The sequence below is a fragment of the Felis catus genome (genome assembly GCF_018350175.1).
Source record: "Felis catus isolate Fca126 chromosome A2 unlocalized genomic scaffold, F.catus_Fca126_mat1.0 chrA2_random_Un_scaffold_64, whole genome shotgun sequence".
Lineage (NCBI taxonomy): Eukaryota > Metazoa > Chordata > Mammalia > Carnivora > Felidae > Felis > Felis catus.
Window position 1 is genome coordinate 46443 of NW_025408501.1, and position 22612 is coordinate 69054.

The 22612-nt window shown below is 43.6% G+C and overlaps 1 protein-coding gene and 2 long non-coding RNA genes across 25 annotated transcripts in view; 2 read left to right on the forward strand and 1 right to left on the reverse strand.

Annotated features, from left to right (window-relative positions):
- Window positions 1–1304: 1304 nt before the first annotated feature.
- LOC123383573 lies at window positions 1305–1990 on the forward strand. Of its 2 annotated transcripts, XR_006593416.1 has the most exons (3): window positions 1305–1447; window positions 1668–1747; window positions 1890–1990. It is a non-coding gene; the product is annotated as an uncharacterized LOC123383573 (long non-coding RNA). The 2 variants fall into 2 exon arrangements; XR_006593415.1 differs by lacking the exon at window positions 1305–1447 and having other exon boundaries at window positions 1494–1747.
- Window positions 1991–5713: 3723 nt separating this feature from the next.
- LOC123383572 overlaps window positions 5714–22612 on the reverse strand; it is a 75136-nt gene continuing 58237 nt past the window's right edge. For both annotated transcript variants that reach the window (XR_006593414.1, XR_006593413.1), the window contains 3 exons: window positions 20449–20511; window positions 11164–13070; window positions 5714–6487 (listed from right to left, as the gene is read on the reverse strand). This is a non-coding gene — a long non-coding RNA (uncharacterized LOC123383572). The remainder of the gene's footprint in view (window positions 6488–11163; window positions 13071–20448; window positions 20512–22612) is intronic.
- Window positions 6962–20724, forward strand: LOC111556285. 21 transcript variants are annotated; one of them, XR_006593403.1, is made up of 12 exons: window positions 6966–6989; window positions 8581–9050; window positions 10897–13118; window positions 13948–13983; window positions 14066–14133; window positions 14258–14463; window positions 15831–15913; window positions 16891–17455; window positions 17593–17736; window positions 17937–18098; window positions 18335–18417; window positions 19343–19507. XR_006593403.1 is itself a non-coding variant. In XM_045051481.1 (2 exons), the coding sequence occupies exons 1-2, from the start codon at window positions 18157–18159 to the stop codon at window positions 19688–19690; spliced, it is 609 nt and encodes a 202-aa protein (XP_044907416.1). In that variant the 3' UTR covers window positions 19691–20724. The 21 variants fall into 21 exon arrangements, 1 of the variants encoding a protein (XP_044907416.1); XR_006593402.1 differs by having other exon boundaries at window positions 8581–8619; XR_006593394.1 differs by lacking the exon at window positions 6966–6989 and adding an exon at window positions 7045–8027 and having other exon boundaries at window positions 8259–9050.

The following is a 22612-nucleotide window of genomic DNA, read 5'->3' on the forward strand; positions in this document are numbered from 1 at the left end:
ATTTATACCAGATGTGTAGCTCCCTCTAGATGCACATTCTGACCTTGTCCCATTTGTGTCCTCAAAGACATTACTGACAAGAAAAATAAGCTCTCAACATCAAGATGTTGACGTTAGAGAATGTGGTATAAATGGAATTTCATATGTTCTCAATTAGAAATAATTTTTGATGGTGAAGGAGAAATTAAAAATTTTGTCATTTTTAATTGAAATATAGGAGACTCACCATGTTGTATCAGTTTCAGGCATATATCATGGTGATTCCGTGTGTATACATTACGCTCTCCAGGTACCTAAGGGTAGCTATATTGCGAAAGCATGCAACGCTTTCTTACAGGATTGACGCTATTCTATGGGCTGTACCTTGGATCCCAATGAGTTATTCATTCCATAGCTGGAAGCCTGTATCTCTTTCTCAGAGGTGTCAACTTTTTTATTTAACCCAAGTATTATGGTGCTAAACACCATAATCTGTAGGTCAGCAGGTGTCTATTTCTGTGAATGCTGCTTAAAGCATTACACATGATATCATTACGTCAATAAATTCGGTTTCATTCTTCACTCAGTAAAAAGGAGAAGGAAAAGGTTTCTTCGTGTCCCAAGCAAGCCCTTCGGTAAGACCCTTCCCGATCAGGAGAACAGGCTTCACTGGACCAGCTGCACTCTCAGTACTTCCAGCTGAGCAGCCATGGCCTTGAGCATTGCGGAATTCCCATGGCGGCCGGCAGAGGGCGCGCACGCACCACGCCCAGGGAGGGGCCGGGCCTCTGCGTGGGCAGTGATGGCCTGAGAAGGCGCCCACTAACCAGGCTTTTCTGATCCAGGGCGCCTCGGGGCTGGGAAGGCTTCCTTGCTTCTGAGGACCCAGTGCCTCTGAGTGTGGGCAAAGAGCCAGAGCTGCGTTTCCAGCAGGTTCCGTCCCCGGGCCTGGGGGAGACCCTGGAGGCTTCGCAGCCCCTTGGCGTCTCCTAGGTGGTGGGGCTGAGTCCCGAGGCGGGGGAGGCAGGGCCTGGGCGGCTTCCCCGGAAGCGCGGGTGGTCGGTTGGCGGCACAGTCCCTCGCTTTTTCTGGGCTGTTCCGTGGTTTGTTCCTCATTTCCCCTGCCGGTATTTCCCTGGAGGATCCGTGGATTCATGGGATCCCGTGACGCCATGTCAGAGAGGCTGGGGTTGGTTTGTTCCAGGTCAGGCCTCTTTCGGGGGAGAAAGCCTGACCCAAATTCGGAGGAACAGGAGGCGCATTCAGTTGGGAAGTGAAGCCGCCAAATGTTGACTCTCAGGACCTTCTAGAAGAAGGAGCTGAGACCCACTCTCCGAGTCCTGCCGGAACCAGAGCGAGAGATGAAAACACAATGTGCCCTCCACATCGCACATGCTTTTATGAACTTTCAGTGGGGATTTTTTCCCAACAATGTTGTAGTCGTTGGAAACGACTGGAAACCTGACAGGTATGTTGTGTCGGGAACCGCCCGTTTCTTGAATGTTCAATAGTATTCCTGCAACAGAATTTGTTACAGTTATCCTCTCTTCTCTTCTTTGGAAGGAATCTCATCAATAATATCTTAAAAACATCCTCGTTACCTTATCCCCTTTTCAGTTGAGATTTGGCATGTTTTCTGATTTCTCATGAACTCGTGAACATCTGAAATACTTTTAAATTGATTGCAGTTTTACTAAAAGCAGATTCACGGCGTCCCTCCCAGACTGCTCATGGTCAAAGAACATACCAAGGCCACTTCTCAGTATGGGTAAGACTGTACCAAACAAACATCCTGAATCAATTTTAGAAGAAAAAGCCTGATGGTATTTTTTCTTTATGAAAATTGATGCTTAGATACCCTGTTCGATACATTTCCACTTTTTTTTCCCCTTTCTTTCTCATTTTCTCAGTCAGAGATTCACAGACCTGCCTGAGTTTTACATTCACCACACATACTTTCAAGGCTCCTTTCTGTCCCTGTAAGAAAGAAGACAGACCTTCTGATGCGCAGGCAAGTTGCTGTAACTTCAAGATTTGTGGTGTACGTGTCTGTTAACTCCCCCCCCCCAGTTGAAAATATCACCCCACCTTGAGTACTGCCATAAAAAATGTAACCTATGTTCACCAGTATGATTTCATTTCGTTAGAGTGGATTTCTTCATTTGATATTTTGTGTATATGCATACATTAGATGTTTTAGTCCTGAGAAAATCCCACATGTAGTTGAAAGAAAAATGTACATCCTATATGGAAAATTAGGAGATTGCACATTAAATTCATAAATGTAGAATTTTTTAATGTTTTTATTTATTTTATTTATTATTTTTTAAATATGCAATTCATTGTCAAATTGGTTTCCAACAACACCCAGTGCTCATCCCAACAGGTGCCCTCCTCAATACCCATCACCCACCCTCCCCTTGCTCCAACCTCCATCAACCCTCAGTTTGTTCTCAGTTTTTAAGAGTCTCTTATGCTTTGGCTCCCTCCCTCTATAACCTCTTTTTTTTTTCCTTTTCCTCCCCCATGGGTTTCTGTTAAGTTTCTCAGGATCCATATAAGAGTGAAAACATGATATCTGTCTTTCGCTGTATGCATTATTTCACTTAGCATCGCACTCTCCAGTTCCATCCATGTTGCTACAAAAGGCCATATTTCATTCTTTCTCATTGCCATGTAGTACTCCATTGTGTATATAAACCACAATTTCTTTATCCATTCATCAGTTGATGGACATTTAGGCTCTTTCCATAATTTGGCTCTTGTTGAAAGTGCTGCCATAAACACTGGGGTACAAGTGCCACTAGGCATCAGCACTCCTGTATCCCTTGGGTAAATTCCTAGCAGTGCTATTGCTGGGTCATAGGGTAGGTCTATTTTTAATTTTTTGAGGAACCTCCACACTGTTTTCCAGAGTGGCTGCACCAGTTTGCATTCCCACCAACAGTACAAGAGTGTTCCTGTTTCTCCACATCCTCGCCAGCATCTATAATCTCCTGATTTGTTCATTTTGGCCACTCTGACTGGCATGAGGTGATATCTGAGTGTGGTTTTGATTTGTATTTCCTTGATGAGGAGCGACATTGAGCATCTTCTCATGTGCCTGTGGGCCATCTGGATGTCTTCTTTAGAAGTGTCTATTCATGTTTCCTGCCCGTTTCTTCACTGGATTATTTGTTTTTTGGGTGTGGAGCTTGGTGAGCTCTTTATAGATTTTGGATACTAGCCCTTTGTCCGATATGTCATTTGCAAATATCTTTTCCCATTCCGTTGGTTGCCTTTTAGTTTGGTTGATTGTTTCCTTTGCAGTGCAGAAGCTTTTGATCTTGATGAGGTCCCGATAGTTCATTTTTGCTTTTAATTCCCTTGCCTTTGGGAAAGTGTCAAGTAAGAAATTGCTACGACTGAGGTCAGAGAGGTCTTTTCCTGCTTTCTCCTCTAGGGTTTGGATGGTTTCCTGTCTCACATTCAGGTCCTTCATCCATTTTGAGTTTATTTTTGTGAATGGTGTGAGAAAGTGGTCTAGTTTCAATCTTCTGCATGTTGCTGTCCAGTTCTCCCAGCACCATTTGTTAAAGAGACTGTCTTTTTTCCATTGGATATTCCTTCCTGCTTTGTCAAAGATGAGTTGGCCATCCGTTTGTGGGTCTAGTTCTGGGGTTTCTATTCTATTCCATTGGTCTATGTGTCTGTTTTTGTGCCAATACCATGCTGTCTTGATGATGACAGCTTTGTAGTAGAGGCTAAAGTCTGGGATTGTGATGCCTCCTGCTTTGGTCTTCTGCTTCAAAATTACTTTGGCTATTTGGGGCCTTTTGTGGTTCCATATGAATTTTAGGATTGCTTGTTCTAACTTCGAGAAGAATGCTGGTGCAAGTTTGATTGGGATTGCATTGAATGTGTAGATAGCTTTGGGTAGTATTGACATTTTAACAATATTTATTCTTCCAACCCATGAGCACTGAATGTTTTCCCATTGCTTTATATCTTCTTCAATTTCCTTCATAAGCTTTCTATAGTTTTCAGCATACAGATCTTGTACATCTTTGGTTAGATTTATTCCTAGGTATTTTATGCTTCTTGGTGCAATTGTGCATGGGATCAGTTTCTTTATTTGTCTTTCTGTTGCTTCATTATTGGTGTATAAGAATGCAACTGATTTCTGTACATTGGTTTTGTATCCTGCAACCTTGCTGAATTCATGTATCAGTTCTAGCAGACTTTTGGTGGAGTCTACCGGATTTTCCATGTATAGTATCATGTCATCTGCAATAAGTGAAAGCTTGACTTCATCTTTGCCAATCTTGATGCTTTGATTTCCTTTTGTTGTCTGATTGCTGATGCCAGCACTTCCAACACTATGTTAAACAACAGCGGTGAGAGTGGGCATCCCTGTCGTGTTCCTGATCTCAAGGGGAAAGCTCTCAGTTTTTCCCCATTGAGGATGCTATTAGGTGTGGGCTTTTCATAAATGGCTTTTATGATGTGTAAGTATGTTCCTTCTATCCCGACTTGCTCAAGGGTTTTTATTAAGAAAGGATGCTGAATTTTGTCAAATGCTTTTTCTGCATCGATTGACAGGATCATATGGTTCTTATCTTTTCTTTTATTAATGTGACGTATCACATTGATTTGTGAATGTTGAACCAGCCCTGCATCCCAGGAATGAATCCCACTTGATCATGGTGAATAATTCTTTTTATATGCTGTTGAATTCGATTTGCTAGTATCTTATTGAGAATTTTTGCGTCCATATTCATCAGGGATGTTGGCCTGTAGTTCTCTTTTTTTCCTTGGTCTCTGTCTGGTTTAGGAATCAAAGTAATACTGGCTTCATAGAATGAGCCTGGAAGTTTTCCTTCCCTTTCTATTTTTTGGAATGGCTTGAGAAGGATAGGTATTATCTCTGCTTTAAATGTCTGGTAGAATTCCCCTGGGAAGCCATCTGGTCCTGGACTCTTATTTGTTGGGAGATTTTTGATAACCGATTCAATTTCTTCACTGGTATGGGTCTGTTCAAGCTTTCTGTTTCCTCCTGTTTGAGTTTTGGAAGTGTGTGGGTGTTTAGGAATTTGTCCATTTCTTCCAGGTTGCCCAGCTTGTTGGCATATAATTTTTCATAGCATTCCCTGATAATTGCTTGTACTTCTGAGGGATTGGTTGTAACAATTCCACTTTCATTCATGATTTCATCTATTTGGGTCATCTCCCTTTTCTTTTTGAGAAGCATGGCTAGAGGTTTATCAATTTTTTTTTATTTTTTCAAAAAAACAACTCTTGGTTTCATTGATCTGCTCTACAGTTGTTTTAGATTCTATATTGTTTATTTCTGGTCTGATCTTTATTATTTCTCTTCTTCTGCTGGGTTTGGGGTGTCTTTGCTGCTCTGCTTCTATTTCCTTTAGGTGTGCTGTTAGATTGTGGTTTTGGGATTTTTCTTGTTTCCTGAGATAGGCCTGGATTGCAATGTATTTTCCTCTCAGGACTGCCTTCGCTGCTTCTCAAATCACTTTAAAATCTTAGAGGTTCAGCTGTCTGCTTACATTCACCATCTCTTTTTACATGTTGTCCACTTTTTTCATCATCTGCATTATCATAGGAATGGAAGTGGTTTTAAGTTCCCAGGATGATAATTCCTACATCTCTGCCATAGGAAGTGTAATTCTAATGCTTGCTATCTGTGTTCAAACTGTGTGGTTTTTACTTTACTATGCCTTGTAAGTTGTGTTGAAAGGCAAATGTTATGTGCTGGTAAAGGAACTGAGGTAAATAGGACATGAGTGTGAGGTTTTTATATTTATCTGGCTAGGGGTTAGTCTGAATTGACTCCCAGGTGAGACAGGAAGGTGAGAGCCCTGGAGTTGAGTATTTTCCCTCACCTGTATTGCTTACTCTTTGGGAAATCCCCAGTTAGGCTCTTCGTTCCTCTTGAGGGCAGATCTTTTCTGGAAGAACAGAGTACTTTGGAATTTATTTCTAAATGAGTATTTGCCCCTCTCCCTGCCACTGGAGAAAACTTGCCTTCACACAGAAACACAAATATTGAGTATTTGGTGTGTTCATATTCCTTTTCACTTACCCGCCTGTGGGGCTGGGTGACAAGGGACAGGGAAGCTCAGAGGTTCCTAAGTGGCTTTTTGATAGCATGATGATATTCTAATATCCTGGCAAGAGTTTAGGGCTGGCCTCGGCCTCTCATCGTCCTTTCAAACTTTAGAATGGGGAAATATGTTAATGGTGTCAAAACCGGGTCATGCCTAGATTTGATGAGCTAGAATTTATCAGGAGAACTGAGGTCTGCAGAGCTCTTTTTGCTCTTTTTTTAAACATCAACTGTTATTTCTGTTGTTGCTTGTGCTTTAGCTCTAGCCGTGTTTTATTCTTTTTCTCATTCGGTGGCTTTTATTTTGTTTGTAGCAGTCTGGAAAAAATCATGGCACCTGAGGTGCCATAACTCTGTATGAATTCAGCAGACAGCCAACTCCATGTAGTATTTCAGAAGAGCTTTCTAGAGAATAAAAGAGGCATGTCTTAGCTCAAAGGTTTTGCCCGCCCTTCCTCTGTCCCTCCCTCCCTCCCTTCCTTCCTGTTTCTTTATTTCAGGAATTCAAAATAATCCTAGTTCTAAACTTCAGTGTGGATACTGGATTTAAAAAAAAAAATAAGCGAGGGAAATGACAATTTAAAGCATTTTTTAAATGTATTATCAATGGTCAAAATTGAATAGGCTGAATGTTCATTTAATATAAACAAATTTTCTGTTTAAAAAAAAAGCTATTTACATTGTGCTCTTTAACAGAAATTGTGAAGTAACATGACTTAAATAGGAAATTCTATTTTTTCTTATCTTTTAATCCTGTGAATTAATTATGCAAAATAAAATCACTGTAATTTCACTGGATTACTATTTTGCTCTTATCAGGAACTATAGGTTTTTACTAATAATATGTTTTGACACCAAATTTAATTTTGTTTTTTCCCCTCTTAGATGGAGCCTTGAGAATATCACGGTAAGAATTTAAGCTTTAGTTTTCTTTGCAATATTTTCTCAGTACTGGTGTTTGATGTGGGTTGTTTTTTTTTAATGTTTGAGAGAGAAAGAGTGCAAGTGGGGGAGGGACAGAGAGGGAGAGACACACACAGAGTCCAAAGTGGGCACCAGGTCTTACCTGTCACCACAGAGCCCCATGGGAGGGTAGAACCCACGAAGAGTGAGATCATGCATGACCTGAGCCAAAGTCAGACACTCAACCAACTGAGCCACCTAGGCGCCCCTTGATGTGCGTTTTGATTCACCTAAGGATAAATATGGGGACTTCTGATGTCTAATTGACTTTTTAACTCTTGAAATTCATCTTTCTCTTCCCTGTTTGGAGCCTAAGTGACAATGTGGAGGGAGTTGCCATCTCTTAAGACATCAGGAGGAGGAACACATCACCAGAGTAGAGGGAATGAAATTAGTGTAATTTTACATAGAAATGATTAGGAAACAAGTGATGATATGAGCCTGAGGTTTGGAGTGAGTACTTTGCCATGACCTGGCTCTTCGTGAAATGTGAAGATGAGAAAACTCTCTATCTACAAGCCCATCAAGAAGCCTGAGCTTAGAGACAAAGCCAGATATTGCCAGGCAGGGTGTGTGTCACAAGAGAGGTTTAAACCATGGTTCTGAGTCTGAGGTGGAGGAAGCCGTTCATGCCAGGGGAGAATGAGTGGAGATGAGATTTTTGCAAATGCGGGTAATGTATTCTGCACAGGCTCCATAGACTGTGGTGATCCTGTGGCGCTGTCTGTTGAGAGCCAGGGTGGCTGCCTGACACTTAACGAGCCCTCAAAGGCTGGTTGTTCATCCCTTTGAATGCAGTGGCGGTGGTGGGGAGAAGAGTGATCTCAGGACATGAGAGCTCTCACACTGGGCCAACAAAAGAGAAGTTTGCACTTTCTGGTCAGATGACAGAATCAGTCCCTGTTAGAGGAGTCTGTTCTAGAGCTTACATGTGTTGCCTGTAATTGGGTCCTTCGTGTGTGTTGAATAATATTCCTTTAAGGTTGGAGGGTGGGGCGCCTGGGTGGCGCAGTCGGTTAAGCGTCCGACTTCAGCCAGGTCACGATCTCGCGGTCCGTGAGTTCGAGCCCCACGTCGGGCTCTGGGCTGATGGCTCAGAGCCTGGAGCCTGTTTCCAATTCTGTGTCTCCCTCTCTCTCTGCCCCTCCCCCGTTCATGCTCTGTCTCTCTCTGTCCCAAAAATAAATAAACGTTGAAAAAAAAAAATTTTAAGGTTGGAGGCTAACATTCTCACGTTGGGATGAAAAAAGTTTGTCTTCTAGGAATTGCCATTAATCCACATCCTCCAGCCACTAAGTGTAAAGCTGAGATGGTACCCGTATGTTTGATTCCAAAGACCTTGTCCTCCAGGGCCCCCGGCCTAGGGTTCACGAAGGGCAACCTGTGAGCAGCAGGAAGTCATCCAAGGCCTTCGAGTAGTCAGTCAGTCAGCAGCAGTTTGAGCTTTCCTTGTGTGGAATTCCAAATAGCACCTGGGAGTGTGAGTGGCTCAAATCGAGACTAAAGGATGGTTTTGTTTGTTCCATTATTTGCAGGGACCTATTTATGTACCTTAATAATTGGAGGAGAGAAATGTAAGTTGATAGGATTTGATTTTTGTTTCATCTCTGGTGGTGACATAAGTATTTGAAGTGATTGGATTTTCTAAGAAGGGTGCTTCCAGATGGGAGAGAAATGAGAAGATATTTTATTGTGTTTCTCCATTTTGGACAATATTTTAAATAGGAATCTCATTGAAATAAGGTTTTCTTAGGTTTAACATGCTGCTAAAACTTGATTTCTTCAGGCACAACGGGAAAGCTAAAATGTTAGTTACACCCACCTGTCAGATCATGTGTGCTGCTAATACACTGGGATTATTTGAGGTCACTGGTTTGGTAACAGCCTTAGAACATGTTTTGTCTCCTTTTAGTTAGTTTACAGTGAATAATTGAGAAGATCAATACTTTTAAGAAAGAAAACAGAGAACTTCATTGCTGAAAAAATATCCATTTGGGAACAGAAGGTAGCATTGCCCTTTCAAATATTTTTTTGTGATTTCATTTTGGTTACTGCCACTCTGGTAGAGCATCCTACTGACCTATTTCATGTGTTCTATAAACAATACCAATTCAACACAAGCTTCACAAATGTAAAGAGCTACCTCTTTATTTGTGAAAGGAGTCACACATTAGAAGATAGGTTTATCTAGCACTGTGCTTTTTTTTTTTTTTTTTAATTCTGATTCCTTTTTCGTGTTTTATACAACAGTGAGTTAAGGAAATGTCTTCAGGAAACTATGAGAGAAAGTAAGTTTCTCTCTGATGAAGCTTTTAAACTGAATGTAAGAATCCCTTCTTTGCCTGGATTGCATTCTAAAAACACAAATAAAAGGAATGAATTATTATTACTCATTCAACATGTTTTGTTGAAGGAGAACGTCAAAATAATAAGCACTTTAAAGAAATTAAAAAAATAGTGTTTATTAATTTTTTGAGAGACAGGGAGAGACAGAGCACAAGCAGGAGCAGGGGAGGAGTAGAGAGAGAGGGAGACACAGAATCCAAAACAGGCTCCAGGCTCTGAACTGTCAGCACAGAGTCTGACACAGGGCTCAAACTCACAAACCACGAGATGACGACCTGAGCTGAAGTGGGATGCTTAACTGACTGAGCCGCCCAGGAACCCACTTCAATGAAATTTTAAATGACACCCTTCAAAGTGCACTTGTTGCCTTGCAAACTCAGAGAGAGAGGAATGTGAAGAATCAGGAAGTGGTAAGAGTTGGCTGCTGAGTTTTACTGTAATTTGGCTTTGGAGGCTTTTATTCATTGGGTGAAGTGGGCACAGCATATTTGCTTGCCATTTCCCACAGTAGAGAGTGGGCCTCTGGGAGCCAAACCTCTTTCTGAACAATGAGCTAGAATTTCACCAGGACCACCAAGATGAGTTTTGCTATTTCAGGGACTAGGAGTTATCTTTTATTTTCACAACTAGGTAATTTATCACATCATTCAACTCTGCCCTCCAAGATATGTAGAAAATTCCCAAATATAGTTGAGAGACAAAGGGTGATAGCCACAGTGTATAATCCTTTCCTTTTAAAAAAATATTTTTAAATTGTTCTTTATGAATTTTTTGTTTCAATTTTAGTGAGAGAGGGCATGCGAGAGGGGCAGAGGGAAAGAGAGAGAATCTTAAGCAGGATCCACGCTCAGTGTGGAGCCCAACACAGGTCTGGATCGCACGATCCTAGAATCATGACCTGACCCCAAATCAAGAGTCTGATGCTCAACTGAGCGAGCCACCCAGGTGCTCCATAGTCTCTTTCTCTCTTAATGCTGAACAGTGAATTTTCAACGTGAATGGGGAAGAAGTGTGTGTTTGTGTGTGTGTCTGCACACACACACATATACAGATGTATATAAATATATATATATATATATCCCAACAAGAAAACCATTTATAAGCTATCTGACATGAACTATTTCCCACCATCTTTATCTTCTCCTAGTTATATTTATGCCTCAAGGTCTTTGTTTATTGCAATGCACAATCCTGTTCTGTTAGGTGCACTCAAATTTTTGTGCAATCATTACTTATGGAAAGTGTTTTTCTCATATCTGTCTTAAAAACGCAAGATGAAAATGGTGAATTCGAGCATGTAGAGTTGAGAGTCTTGAGGTCCAATAACTGTCAACTGGAAAGTATGCTGTCTGTTGGGGAGAAATCCCCATATTGGTGACAATGACTTTGCATTGGAAAGGGAAAGAGGGCCTTCCTGCCTTCACGGTTCTTGCCCTTTTCCTATCTCACCAAAAACAAGTCTCAGGTCATGTGCACACTTAGAAAGCAAATCCATGTTTGTACAGAAAATAAAAAGGCCCTGGAAGACAAGTGTAATGCATTGAGGTCTGTGAAAGCAACCAAAGAAGCAAAAGTCAAACAGCTGAAGGACAAAGCAGGCATCCTTGAAGAATTCTATGAAGAAAGAAAAGTGGCTATAGAAGACTAAAATGTTCAGGTGAGAACTATCACAAGTACTGTTGTATGAATGAATGTGACGGCCAGTAGAGATAACTAAAATTCTTTTCAAATTTTTTGCCAAATGCACTCAGAATTGTGCCTGTCCTTCTTACCTGGCTTTCTGTCACCCGCATTTTCCTTTCTGTCCTAAGTGCTTGTCACATATTGTGTCATGTATTTGGGGTGGAAGAGGGAAGGTGTCAGCATTAATAACATTGATATCTGCATCTGCTTGGGATTCAGTCCCATCACGTTGTCTTGTCATCCAGGAATTAGGTCATTTTTGTTCAGGACCACACATGGGTCAAGAATGTGTAGGGAAAAAATCAATGATCTTGCTGCAGAAATAATAGAAATTTATTTCTGGAAAGTGGGTAGGGGTGCCAGTAGTACTGGATCCCTGCATCAGTTCTGCTAGTGAGATTGTTCACAGCAGGCCAATCCCTAAGGAAGCTGAGTTATTTCCTGTCCCCTGATTTTTGAAGTGTAACTCCTCTGAGTCTTGACCAAAGCCCGCAGCTTCACTAGGGCTCATCTTTGCTGGCTGCCTCTGAACTAAACACGTTTCCTTCTAAGTCTGTGCCCATAAAGTTGTTCAGCTATTTTGCAGTTCAGTTTTCTATCCCCAAGTTCATTGATGAGTCCTGGGGAGATTGGTTCCCACTGCCAGGCTGGCTTTGTCCTGGGCTTCCTTCTTCTCCATCTTGGTCACATGTGTCTTCATGGGGTCATTAGAAATTTGGTGCATTCGCTCACATGTTTCCTCCTTTGTACAGTATTTCCTTTTGTTCTCAGGAGGAGATCAGGGCCTTTAGAGTCCCTCATTCACATTGAAAAGGAAATACTTCCTTCTCTTCCCTGGAGACTCAGCTTCTGTTAGTCCTTCCCACACCTGGGGTGGAGCCTGCTCTGTCTCACTGGCATCTTGTTTTTATCATTTCTAAGCTCTTTTGGAGAGCACGTACAGCACCCTGGCCACCTTTCTATTTTCAATCCCTTACAACAGAACCACTACATTCCAGCCACTCCAGAAAGCATTTGTTGAAGGACTGCCTGAGATGCCGGAAGGAAATGCATGTGCCTTTCTCTGTCTAGAGGTTTTGTGTCCGTTTCTAGGAGTCTTTCAATTTTGCATGTGACTCTTGAATACATCCAGTACCAAGTTGAAACCCTTTAAAGTAACACCATGAACAAAATAGTCTGAGGGCAACACAGCAAACCAGCCTTTCTAAGCATTTCCCTTTGCTGCCTTCACTGTCAACGAACTGAGTCTTCTTCAAGTACATTGGCTCCATGAAGTTGATAGTTTTCCATCTGAAATCTGTTTCCTGGAGATAAACCCAGACTGTGTGACAGTTCATATCAGGTTCTACCTCAGGTGATGTTGCTGCTCTAAGATTGGCCTTTTCCTCCACCAGGATATGTGAAGGTGGACGCAGGGGTTGTACTCCTGACTCTAGCAATGTCTGGGAGTGAGCTGCAATGTTGGGGAAGCCATATCCTGGAAGGTCGTCTTTTAGGGTGATTGTCTTTGTCAGGGTACAACTTCTGGACTGAGAATCAGGGCTCCCCACGGAGGTGTGAGACTAGTGATGATCCCTTGCTTCATCCTAATGGGTATGGGTGGTCAGACAAGGTTTTTGACACTGAACTGAAATGAGCCTTCACCATCTCAAACCAAAGTTCAGCTCTGGGAAGGCACAAAGTGCAATATTATTTGATGACTTTATGATGAAGGAGAGGAAACAGGTCTGACAGCAGAGACATGGCAGCAGACAGAGGTTGAATTTTCTTTAACTTAAATGGGGTGTTCAGTTCATTTCTCTGACTGTGTTGTCAGTCTGTGCATTTATGGGAGAGGTGGGGGAAAGGTATTTGTATCTAGGCCTTCAAGAGTGCTGGGAGGTAAAAAGGCAGAATTTGTGGACCTTGGCTCCTGGACTGTGTATATGTCTTTCCCATCTTAGGAAGCTGAAAATGACACAGTGTGAACTGGCGGCAAAGAAGAATCAGCTGGCAGCTGCAGGGAAAATGTGAAAACAGCCATGAAAGAAATAAACAAGTACAAGTGAGTTCAGCTACTAATTACCAGCAGCTCATGAACCTCTCTTCATTTTTTTGTTTTTAACCTTTTTACGAGGTTAAAAGTCTACGTTTAGACTCAACATAGTAATATAAACAAAACTTCAGAGTACATATGCATAGAGTATTAACAAATAAAAAGGTAAGATTTAGAAAGAACAAAACAATTAACTTCATCAACATTTCCAGATTTCAAGCAATGGCCACACTGTGTGGAAACTTCATCCATGCCAACGTTCCTGGGGGGTGGTGTCAAGTATCATAATCTGTAGGAAAGCAGTGTGTCTTAGAATGAATCATACCATCAACATGGTAGTGCCATTTCATGGCCCTGGTCTTTGCAACCCTAGGAAACATGGTGAAGATCTAAGTGAAAGGAGGGAAGAGCTTTATGATGAAAGACATTTGTCACATGATGAATTAGGGCACAATTGAAAGTGGGAAGGAATTATGTGAACTCTGAACCCTACGGTCATGGAATGAGTTAGGAAAGGATGGAACAACAGTTTTGATCCTATTGTACATTTACAATCACGTGGAAAGTGTTTCATGTGGGGACAGATAGGAGGAGGATGACAACATGGGCAGATTATTGAAAATCATAGCCAATATTGGGCCTTATCTGACAAAAGCTACTATAACTCACAGGCAACAAAATGGACAAAGACAAGAACAGCTGCAGCAGGCAGAACTCACCTTCAGACACCAGGGACCCTGAGCTCTGCCTGACACACTGAACCCTTAGTACCTCATGTGGGTGAAGGTAGTGGCCCTTGGATTTCCTAAATATGGACTTTTCATTGTTGCTTTTTCAGATCGCAGTTCATGAGAATAATGCTCAGGACAACTGGGTAAGTGTTTCCTTTTTTCCTCCTCTCCCTCTTCGGTGCACAGTCTGGCACGACTGAAGGTGGATGTGTTTTTCTCCCCCAGGTCAAGCCTCAGATCTGGGAGAGGGAAATGGCAGAGCAGAGCCGGGAGGTCGCCCGCTTGAAACACAGGTGTGGGAGCGTGACATGAGTTTTTATGGGTGTTTTGAGGGATGACACTTGTGCTGTTTAGTGTGTAGTCAGAGGACGTGGCATTGCAACTCTTATAGAAGTCCATTCTTTTTCTGTATCCAAGACTGGATGTGATGGAAGGAAAGAGGCTGCTTGAGGGATACAGGAGGCGGAGAACAATGCCTGGAAGTCCAGAGACACAGAACCCTCCGAGGAGAGTAAGGAGCATGTGGTGATGTGCAGCAGCCTAATTTCTGCGGCAAAGCGTTTTCCTGTGGGTGATCATCGTGTGTCCTGGACAGAACCACAATTACTACCTAAGGATAGCAGGTGGTCTGAAGGGGTGACAGGAGGGCATTCTCCTCTGGTGCCCCAGGCAGCGGAGCACCTGTCCCTGTGACTGGTGGAGCTCAGGCCCCTCCCCTGACTGCGGACCCTCCCACCTCCTCCAGCATGCCCTAGCTAAAGAGAGGATCCTGGAGGGGATGACTGGACATGGGCCTTAGCTTTCTTCCCACCTTGACACAATGTGAAGACTTTATTTTAGTTTTGTTTGAGGAGTTCATTCCGTTACTATTTTTAATGTTGTCATTTTTATTTTATTTTTTCTTGAACCATAGCCCTACGTTCCTAAATTCAGGCTCCATATAGCTTCGTCCTCTGATGTTATCAGGGCAAGTCTGCGGCTTCACTACTAAATATCCATCGTTTTCCTTTTCTCGTTTGTATATTAGTGTAAGTACATTTCTTTTTTTAATTTTTTTTCAACGTTTATTTATTTTTGGGACAGAGAGAGCATGAACGGGGAAGGGGCAGAGAGAGAGGGAGACACAGAATCGGAAACAGGCTCCAGGCTCCGAGCCATCAGCCCAAAGCCTGACGCGGGGCTTGAACTCACGGACCGCGAGATCGTGACCTGGCTGAAGTCGGACACTTAACCGACTGCACCACCCAGGCGCCCCCGTGTAAGTACATTTCTAATCAGATATAGTTATATAATAACTTCCCATGCAGAAGGCAGTTTATAGATAAGCGAAAAGACTGAACAATCCACTTGGAGCCTGAAGAAACATACCCAGGTTGAGCATTCCCTGATGATATACCCCAATCAGTATTCTCCATTTACCTTTTTTAAGCTCGTTTATTTTGAGAGAGAGAGAGAGAGAGAGAGAGAGAGAGAGAGAGAGCGCGCGCGCACGCGCACGTCTGGGAGGATGAGAGAGAGGTGGGGAGAGAGAATCCCAACACCGTTAGGGTGAAGCCGGATGCAGGGCTCGAACTCACAAGCTGTGAGATCATGACCTGAGCCAAAATCAAGAGTCAGATGATTAACTGACTGAGCCACCCAGGCATCCTCATTTTTATTCTTAATCTGTAATGAAATGGTGATTTCCCATAATGTATACTGAGAAACCTCTGTTTAAGTGATGACTTCGAGATTGCTAGTTGAGCCTGACCTGTCCACATTTATTTGATTAATTACGAAAAACATGAACTAGGGCACGGTGAGGTCTTTATCAAGGTGATGGGATTGTCCCCCTTATCCTTGGGGGTCACCTGAGGCATGTGGGATATCCTCTGCCTCTGGCCAAGGACCTGTGTGTAGGGAACAGTTTAAGATATTGGAGGAATGAGGTGAGGGTTTCTTTTAATTTCACACAGTCCACTAAAGTAGAATAAACCTCTATCCCTTCCAGGGTCCTTAGCAGATCCAGAAACTGGTGCAACCTCTGTGAGTTACAGCAGCTCTGACTGTACGAAGAATGCAGACAAGGACAAGGTAAATCCTGGGACCATTCTCAGTTGTAACACTTTCGGGAAACCCTCATCTGTCTGTACAGCACGCTCTCCTGGCCTAGTCTCGTTTTGTGTGTTGTGTGATATGCCTGCTTGTTTTTTGTTTTCCAAATGCACACTCTTAACCTAGGAGCCTACAAGCTTCTCTATTTTCAGCCTGTCATCTTTTTGTGGTAAGTTTAGAAGCCCAAAGGGCTTAGAGGCTGAGTACCTTAAGACTTTACCATGTGTTTCTGGAAATAACGGGAGGAGGATGACCCCACATTCCAAACAGACGTCTCCTGGCCTGGGTCACCCCTTCCAGACCTCAACTCTGTGGGAACAGTGTGGCTGCTGTGTCTTCCTTTCTTGATTCTGGCTAGGAGATTAACCTGCTAGAAAGTCTACCATATTGTTTAAAATTGAAAAATGCGAAACCCCATCATTACTCCAACTTTTTATTTTGTGCCCTGTGCAATTTAAAATTATTTTTTAATGTTTATTTATTTCTGAGACAGAGAGAGACAGAGCATGAGTGGGGAAGGGTCAGAGAGAGAAGGAGACAGAGAATCAGAAGCAGGCTCCAGGCTCTAACCTATCAGCACAGAGCCCGATGCAGGGCTTGAACTCACAAACCGTGAGATCATGACCTGAGCTGAAGTCGGTCACTCAACCGACTGAGCCACCCAGGCGTCCCTGTGCCCTGTGCAATTTAGAGTGGTCTTAGACAAAGTCATTATCATCACTCATCACCTTCCCATCTTTGTTGGTAAATGAGTGGTCTGGAATCCTTCCAGCTATACCTTAGGTAAAAATAACCTGAACATTGTGTCCTTCGATTGTGTTCATATGAGCAGTTTCTGGTTGTGTCGCCAGACACTGTTAGAGCTGATACAGTCTCATGACACATCCCAGGAGTTTTATACCAAAACACTTGCATTAAAGCTGTTATGTGAATGTTTACCTTTTTTGTTTCTGTAGGACTTAATTACTCTGTGTCCTGTAGTATGCTTCAAGTCAGAATTCCCTATGAATTAAGATGAACACATCTGAGCTTTGGAGACATTCACCACAAGTCACTTGTTCCTCACAGAAGACTTCCTCCAGGCATCCTCCACTCCCCAGAGGTCTCAGAGGCCTTTGACAACACTTCAAGAGGGAAGACTCCTTTCTCAGGGAGAGGAGCAGAGGAGGCAAAGTGAGGGTCCGGCTGCAGACCTTTTCGCCAGGAGTGGCTGTGATTCCACGAGCAGAATAGGAGCCATTTATTCCCACTCAATTTGTTGTGTTCCTAATATACCAAAAACAGAGCATCAGGAGTCACTGCAGAGGAGGGATGCAGGGTGAACTGGGACCTAGATGCCTGCCTGTCTGGAGAATGCTGCTTCATCACTATGTAACTACTTCTGTTAACCCTCTAGGACAGGACCCTTGCCATTTTACTTCCGCAGACATGGGCAGTGATGTGTGGTGACAGCAGTTCCTCCTCTTGCATCTACCACCCCAAGCTGTAGGTGGTATCCAGTGGCAGGGACAGAGTTTTCAGGTACTGATGCTACTCTCTTGGATCCTGGTGGCAGAGAAGGTGGCAGGTGCTGGCACGTTCTTCTCTGGGTTACAGCTGCTTTTGGTATTGGTTCTCTTGTCTGGCATAGGCACGTAGCTGTCACTTCTGTTCTGCAGGACAGTGTGGATCCATGGGGACCTCCTTGGCTAACTGGACGATTCTGCATGCCCTACCCTAGAGGCTCCCCACCCCCATGGACCATTAGGCACGTCCACCTCCTGAACCTTGGCGGCCCTGAACCCCTCCACCTGCAACACTTGGTAAGATGATCTGAGCACTAGAAGTTGACTTGTAAAACACACCCATCTTATTTTTGTTGCTGTTAGCTCTTTGGCCAAGGTGCAGAGGCCGTACCACAGACCATTGTGATGCAAGGGGAATGTGTCTGCTGCCATTACCACATTCCTCAAGTTTCTCATGATCCCATCTTTGTCATTCCCCCCACCATGTGTTGGTACAGGTGTCTCTCGTGGAGAAGGATTGGGGCTGTCTGCAGAAAAGCAGGCATAGCGCTTCAGCAGACATGCCCTGTACACATGCCACGTGCTGGGCCCTGTGAGGCATGAGGCACAGCCTAACGTGTGTCCATCCAGTTGCACCCCCAGCCATCCCACGTTGTTCGGTGAGTGATGAACACATCTGAATCGGGGCTTTTAGGCGTCTTCATCCAGTTATAAGGGATGGTTCTTCAACTTCTTCTTGGGGATCACCTGAGGCATGTGGGATACCCTCTGCACGTGATTTGGGATCTGACTGGGGCAAAGAGTTTAAGTTGTCGGAAGAATGAGGGGAGGGTTTTTTTTGTTTTTGATCTCCAAACAGTCGACTCAAATCAGAATAAACCTCCATCCCTTCTAGGGCTTTTTGCAGATCCAGAAGCAGGCGACACTCCCAAGAGTGACATCAACCCTGGCTCTGCCAAAACTGCCAAGAAGCACAAGGTAAATGCTCTGGCCACTTTCAGTTCTGAGTCCTTACGGACAGCCACATCTTTCTGTGCAGCACACTCTCCTGTCATTGGCTCTGGTTTGTGTGTCGTGTGGTATGTCTGCTCTTTTGTTTTTGTCTTTGTTTCCAAATGCAAAACCTTTACCCCGAGTCTACGGGCTTCCCTGTTTTCCACCTGGCATCTCTTTGTGGTAACTTTAGAAGCTAAGCGTGCTTACGGGTGAGGACCTTTTCCAGTGTGTTCCTGGAATACATCAAGGAGGATGACACCACACTCCACTTGGAAGTCTCCTACCTTGCCTCATTCTTTCTGGACCTCCCCAATGTGGAATCATCTCCTCAGACTTCTCTCATAATATCCTGAGGCTTTGCCTGTGTTCCTGCTGGCTCAGGCCTAATACCAGTTCTCAGTGGGACCTACACAGAGCCTCAGCTTTGGTATCGGTGAAAACAGGGGTAATATTTGTTTCCAAGAACATTATAAAAGGAAGACATTAAATACGTAAAGCCTCTGCAAAATCTCTGGGAAGTGTCCACTCACCCTTCTCACAGTTTCAATTAAGATATCTCCACACAATGATCATCAAAAAAAGATGGTCACGGGAGTTCGTTAAACTAAGACTGTTAACACCTCAGCCCAGGGATTGGGAATCGCCGTTTTAAACAATAAGACAGGGTCCCTCATTTTTCTATTCAAATTCGGGCTCTACCAGACAAAGAAAGAAAAGATCATTATGAGAATGTGTACATTCACAGATCTAGATCTGAAGACAATCATTTTCCATTACGTATAGACTCACAGATGCAGCCACCCACTAAAGTGTTCATCTGAGGCCACAGATAAACTACAGAGGACAGAATGCATGTAGGAAAACATAAGATAAGACGGAAATAACTCTAAATTTCTTTCCCTTATAGGACAACTATTTTGAAATTTCAAGAGGACTGTGCGCGGTGACAGACGACAGTGATTATGTATCGATTTTAAGAAGGTGTCAGACCTGCCTGAATGCTTTCCCTGCCCATCCTGTCCCCTCCACTTTGTCCTTCCTACTGTCCCCTAATACACCTTTCACCATTCTGTGTCAGCGTCTGCTTCTAGGAACATCCACTCTCACTCCCCATTCAGTGCACACAGTGGGGTTCCTGTACACACAGGGAACAAGCTGGCAGAAATGGCGGCGACAGAGGATAGTAGCAACATCACCCTTTGTGCAAGAGAGCCTGAGGGAGTTTTCCAGGGTGGTGGGAACTTCCTGTGTCTAGATTTATGGGGCGTTTATGTTCATTTATTTTAGAAATATTCACTGACTCCCTGGTGCCTCAGAGTCAGATAGACAGGTATCTGCCCCTAGGAAATGGCGGAGTTCTAATGATGGGGAAGGATGAGGGACCAGCAGTGACTATGGGAGAGGAGTGAGGAGACCAACATGAAGTCAGACCCTCGCCCGGGATGCCAGGTCTCCCCAGACAGCACCATGTGTAGGAGGGCTCTGAGGAGCAGAGATTTCTTGATCAGACCCGTGAACTACATAATCCCCCTGCGGTTTCCTCGCTGAGGGATGGCCAGAGCAGAAGCCAGCAGCTGGAGGACGCCCTGATCATGGCTGGATTGGAGCAGTGGACCTGGGGGATTGAGTCAGAGAAAGGGACGGGCAGAAGGTAGCGACAGGGAGTTTGAGAGACAAAGGGAAGAGAAGAGAAGGGACCTTTCTCTGCTGACTTCACCTACACTTCTGTGTGAACAAAAGGAGATTCTTGCCTCAAGGGTAGGGAAGAAGGCTGGCAAAAAGACAGAGTGACATTCTCAGCTCAAGTGCCCAGGATATCAGCCTTGCTCGTGAGTACCTACCACGGGAAGCCCGTGCTTTCTGTCATAATTGGAACGGCAGCTCATACCGTTTAGTGAAAATCAATCCAATTATGAATCCCTCAACATTAAAGTACTGCAACAAAATTAAGTGAACAGACTGAAAGACACAACACAGGATAAAGTCCAAAGGTAGATCGACTGCAGTACTTACGGGAATCCAGTCCATCAGAAAAGGAGGTACCCCAGTGCAGGCATTCAGACACCTGGGCAATATCTGCAAATGTTAAAAAAAAAAATGTAGTCCTTACTGCAAAAACAACATTGGCATTAGACACAAAGGGGTCATGACTTAAGGTTTAGAGAGAAACCATATGACTTCATGGTGCTGTACCCATGAGATCAAGTTGCATCAAATTATACCCTTTAACTTGAGGCTATTTGTTATATGTAAATCATACCTCATTAAAGAGAGTTTCAAAACACAAAATGCTAGGAGAAAATGTGGGAAAGTTCCTTTCTAATCCTGAAGTGCATGGGTGATAGGAGTCTGTCTGCCCATGTCTCAAAAATCCAAAAATGGAGGCATTTAAAAAAATTAGTAATAGCAGAGTGGGAGGACCCTGAGCTCACCCTGTCCCATGTTTTCAACTACATAACATCCACATCCAAGTCCATAAACCACAGAGGGATCCAGAGAGTGGCAGAACAAACTCCACCACTAAATAGAAGCTGTATCTGAAAGGTTAGGAAGGTCAGAAAGGTGGAGGGTGGCTGCCTGCAGAGAGGGCAGAGAAAGTGAGCCCTCACACCAGGGAGCTCACACAAACAAGACTAATCCCCAAAACAGTTGGCTTTAAAACCCAGAGGGGCTGAATTCCCTTGAGTTTGGATCCTGGAGCTTTGGAGGTCAGCTGACCCAGCACTGGGTGATCCAAGAGGATGAGTGAGAGCCAGGTCCCTGCCTGTGTAGAGAGGCAATGTAAACATGGCATTGTACACAATGCCAAGGCAACAGGAGACAGATGTGCTCATGCTGACTTCTGAGTGGTTGGGGGACTTTTCCAACAATGAGGGAGTTCACAGGCACCATTTTTCTCCCCCCCTCCCCCCCAGATTAAGCACAGAGGCACCTACCAGGGAGTGGACCTGCAAGGACACTCGCTACCTAACGTGCTAGCTGTGTGCCAGTCCCAAGCGTTCTCTGGGGGGCTCACCCACTCCAAGCCTGCTGGCCTTGGCAAACTTTGTGCAAACCGCATGGGCACCCTGTGTGGCCAGCTGCAGGCAAAGCTGCCATTGCACACTGTGCACATCTGCACTGCACCCAGCTATGCACCCCTGGCTACCCTCACCGGTCTCACCCAGCCACATGTCTCCAGCCACTGATGTACTCTGTGCACAGCCTTGAGCCCCTGATTGCCCTGGTGCATAGCCCCCAGCCACCAAGGACAGCTACATATTTGTCAACAGAATCTTGGCAAGCCAGAGGGAAGTGACATGACGTATTCAAAGTGCTGAATGGAAAAATCAGCAGCCAAGAATACACTATCCTGAAAGGCTATCATTCAGAACAGAAGGAGACATGGAATCTCCCCAACAAAAACTACAAGAGTTTGTACCACTAAATCAGTCCAGCAAGAAATACTAAGAGGGACTCTGAGTGGAACAGAGAGACCAAAAGTGACAAAAGGGAGGGAGAAAACACAAATCCAGTGAAAATGAACATTTCTGTAAAAAATCAGTCGAGGAACTCACAAAAATGGATATAAAATATAATAACGTACCAAAACATAGTAGGGAGGAGAAAATAATGGGTTCAAAGGTAAATGACCATCAACTGAATACAAACGGCTAAAAGCAAAGAAATTATGTAAAAACTTAATGGTCACCATATATCAAAAACCACCCATAAATATTCAGAGAATAAGTAGAAAGAAAATATATCACTAAAGTAAATCAGGAAAACATGAAAGGAGAAAGACAAGAAAGGATCGAGAAAATCAGGAAAAAACACAACAAAACGGAATAAAATGGCAATACATACATACAAATCAATAATTACTTTGAATGGAAATGGAATGAATGCTCCAATAAAAAGACATAGGGTGTAAAAATGGATGAAAAAACAAAACAGATTTATATGCTGTCTACAAGTGACCCATTTTAGACCTCAAGACACCTACAGAATGAAAACGAGAGGATGTCGAGAAACGTCACGCAAATGAATGTCAAAAGAAAGCTGGGGTAGCAATGCTTGTATCAGAGGGAAAAAAACAGAATGGACTCAAATAAAATGACAAATGAGAGAGGAGAAATCATAACCAACACCTCAGAAATACAAACAACCATAAGATAATATTATGAAAACTTGTAAG